The 1,410-nt window shown below is 41.2% G+C and overlaps 1 protein-coding gene across 1 annotated transcript in view; it reads left to right on the top strand.

Moving 5' to 3' along the window:
* The first annotated feature begins 200 nt into the window (after nucleotides 1–200).
* Nucleotides 201–1,410, top strand: part of LOC119583022 (KRAB-A domain-containing protein 2-like) — a 1,657-nt gene continuing 447 nt past the window's right edge. The window contains exons 1-2 of the mRNA XM_037931535.1: nucleotides 201–226; nucleotides 500–1,253. Of these exons, the coding sequence (XP_037787463.1) occupies nucleotides 201–226; nucleotides 500–1,253 (780 nt within the window). The remainder of the gene's footprint in view (nucleotides 227–499; nucleotides 1,254–1,410) is intronic.

The following is a 1,410-nucleotide window of genomic DNA, read 5'->3' as shown; positions in this document are numbered from 1 at the left end:
CTATGACCAGTATTTCTTGTAGTCTCAGTCACTCCATGGTCTGGCTCCAGAAGGTGCCAGAACATGGGGTAACAGAGACTAGAAGTAATACTGATCAATTTTCACGAAAATAAGTCATCATTGTTATAATCTTCATTGTTATAACTAGCTCAAATACTATTTGACTATTTCATGCAGAATGACAGATATGTTTCGTAAGCATGTTATATGACATGATCAATCTATGGTTCGTATTTCTTTGTAGTAACTGCTGCCCCAAACCCTAGCCACCGACTTTAACATCTATGGAACAAATAAGAATAATATTTGCTCTAAAATAGTAGTGATAATTATAGTTTTACTGAATTAATGCATTATATTTCTTTTCAGATATAAAATCCTCCAATATGGTGACGTGTAAAAGCTTATAAAAAACAGACAAATCCAGATCTGCCACCCCTGTATTATTTAACTATTGAGGAGACTTTTGACATCATCAAACGTGCTCATATTGCTACAGGACATGTGGGCGTGACCGCATGATTAAGGAGTTACAAAGAAAATATGCTAACATCACAACAAAGGTCTTAAAGCTCTTCAACTCACTGTGTGAGGAATGTCAAAAGAAACGGAAAAGATCAATGACCAAGGGTGTTGTGGTGCGTCCTATCCTCAGCAAGGAATTTGCATCTAGGGGCCAGGTTGATTTGACTGGCATGCAGTCAGTGCCACACTCCAACTTTAAATGGATCATGGTGTACCAAGACCATCTCACCAAATTCTGCATTCTTTGTCCTCTTCAAACCAAACGTGCTGCAGAGATTGCCTTCCAGCTTGTAGATATCTTCCATCTCATGGGTGCCCCTGCTGTTCTTCAAAGTGATAATGGCTCAGAGTTCACATCCAGGGTGATTACCGAGTTAAAACAAATATGGCCAAGTCTCACCATGGTTCATGGGAAGCCCCGTCATCCACAAAGTCAGGGTTCTGTGGAACGTGCGAATGGTGACATTAAGGATATGTTAGTTACCTGGCTTGCAGGCAATAATTCACATGACTGGTCAGTTGGTATCAAGTTTGTTCAGTTTCAGAAAAATGCTGCTCACCATTCAGGGATAAAGTGCTCTCCATACTCTGCTATGTTTAGTTGTGAAGCTAGAGTTGGCCTGACTTCTTCACTTCTACCCTCAAAAGTTGTCTCAAGGTTGGAGAGTGAAGATGATCTCACAGCAGTTATGCCAGGAGATGATACAACAACAGGTTCTGCTGGTTCAGTGACCACTAGCGAAGCGACAATAATGATTTATTGACCACTGAAGTGACTGAGGCCCGTTCTGTTGACGCCATTGTTCAAACTCTTCAGATCGCCAAGACCAAATTCAGAAACGTAGAGTGGAAGCATACAGAGGGCAGGTAATCCCAAGTGGGGGT

This window comes from Penaeus monodon, chromosome 16 (assembly GCF_015228065.2).
Source record: "Penaeus monodon isolate SGIC_2016 chromosome 16, NSTDA_Pmon_1, whole genome shotgun sequence".
Classification (NCBI taxonomy): domain Eukaryota; kingdom Metazoa; phylum Arthropoda; class Malacostraca; order Decapoda; family Penaeidae; genus Penaeus; species Penaeus monodon.
Note: the sequence above shows the minus strand (reverse complement) of the source record. Positions and strands in the feature narration are given on the sequence as shown.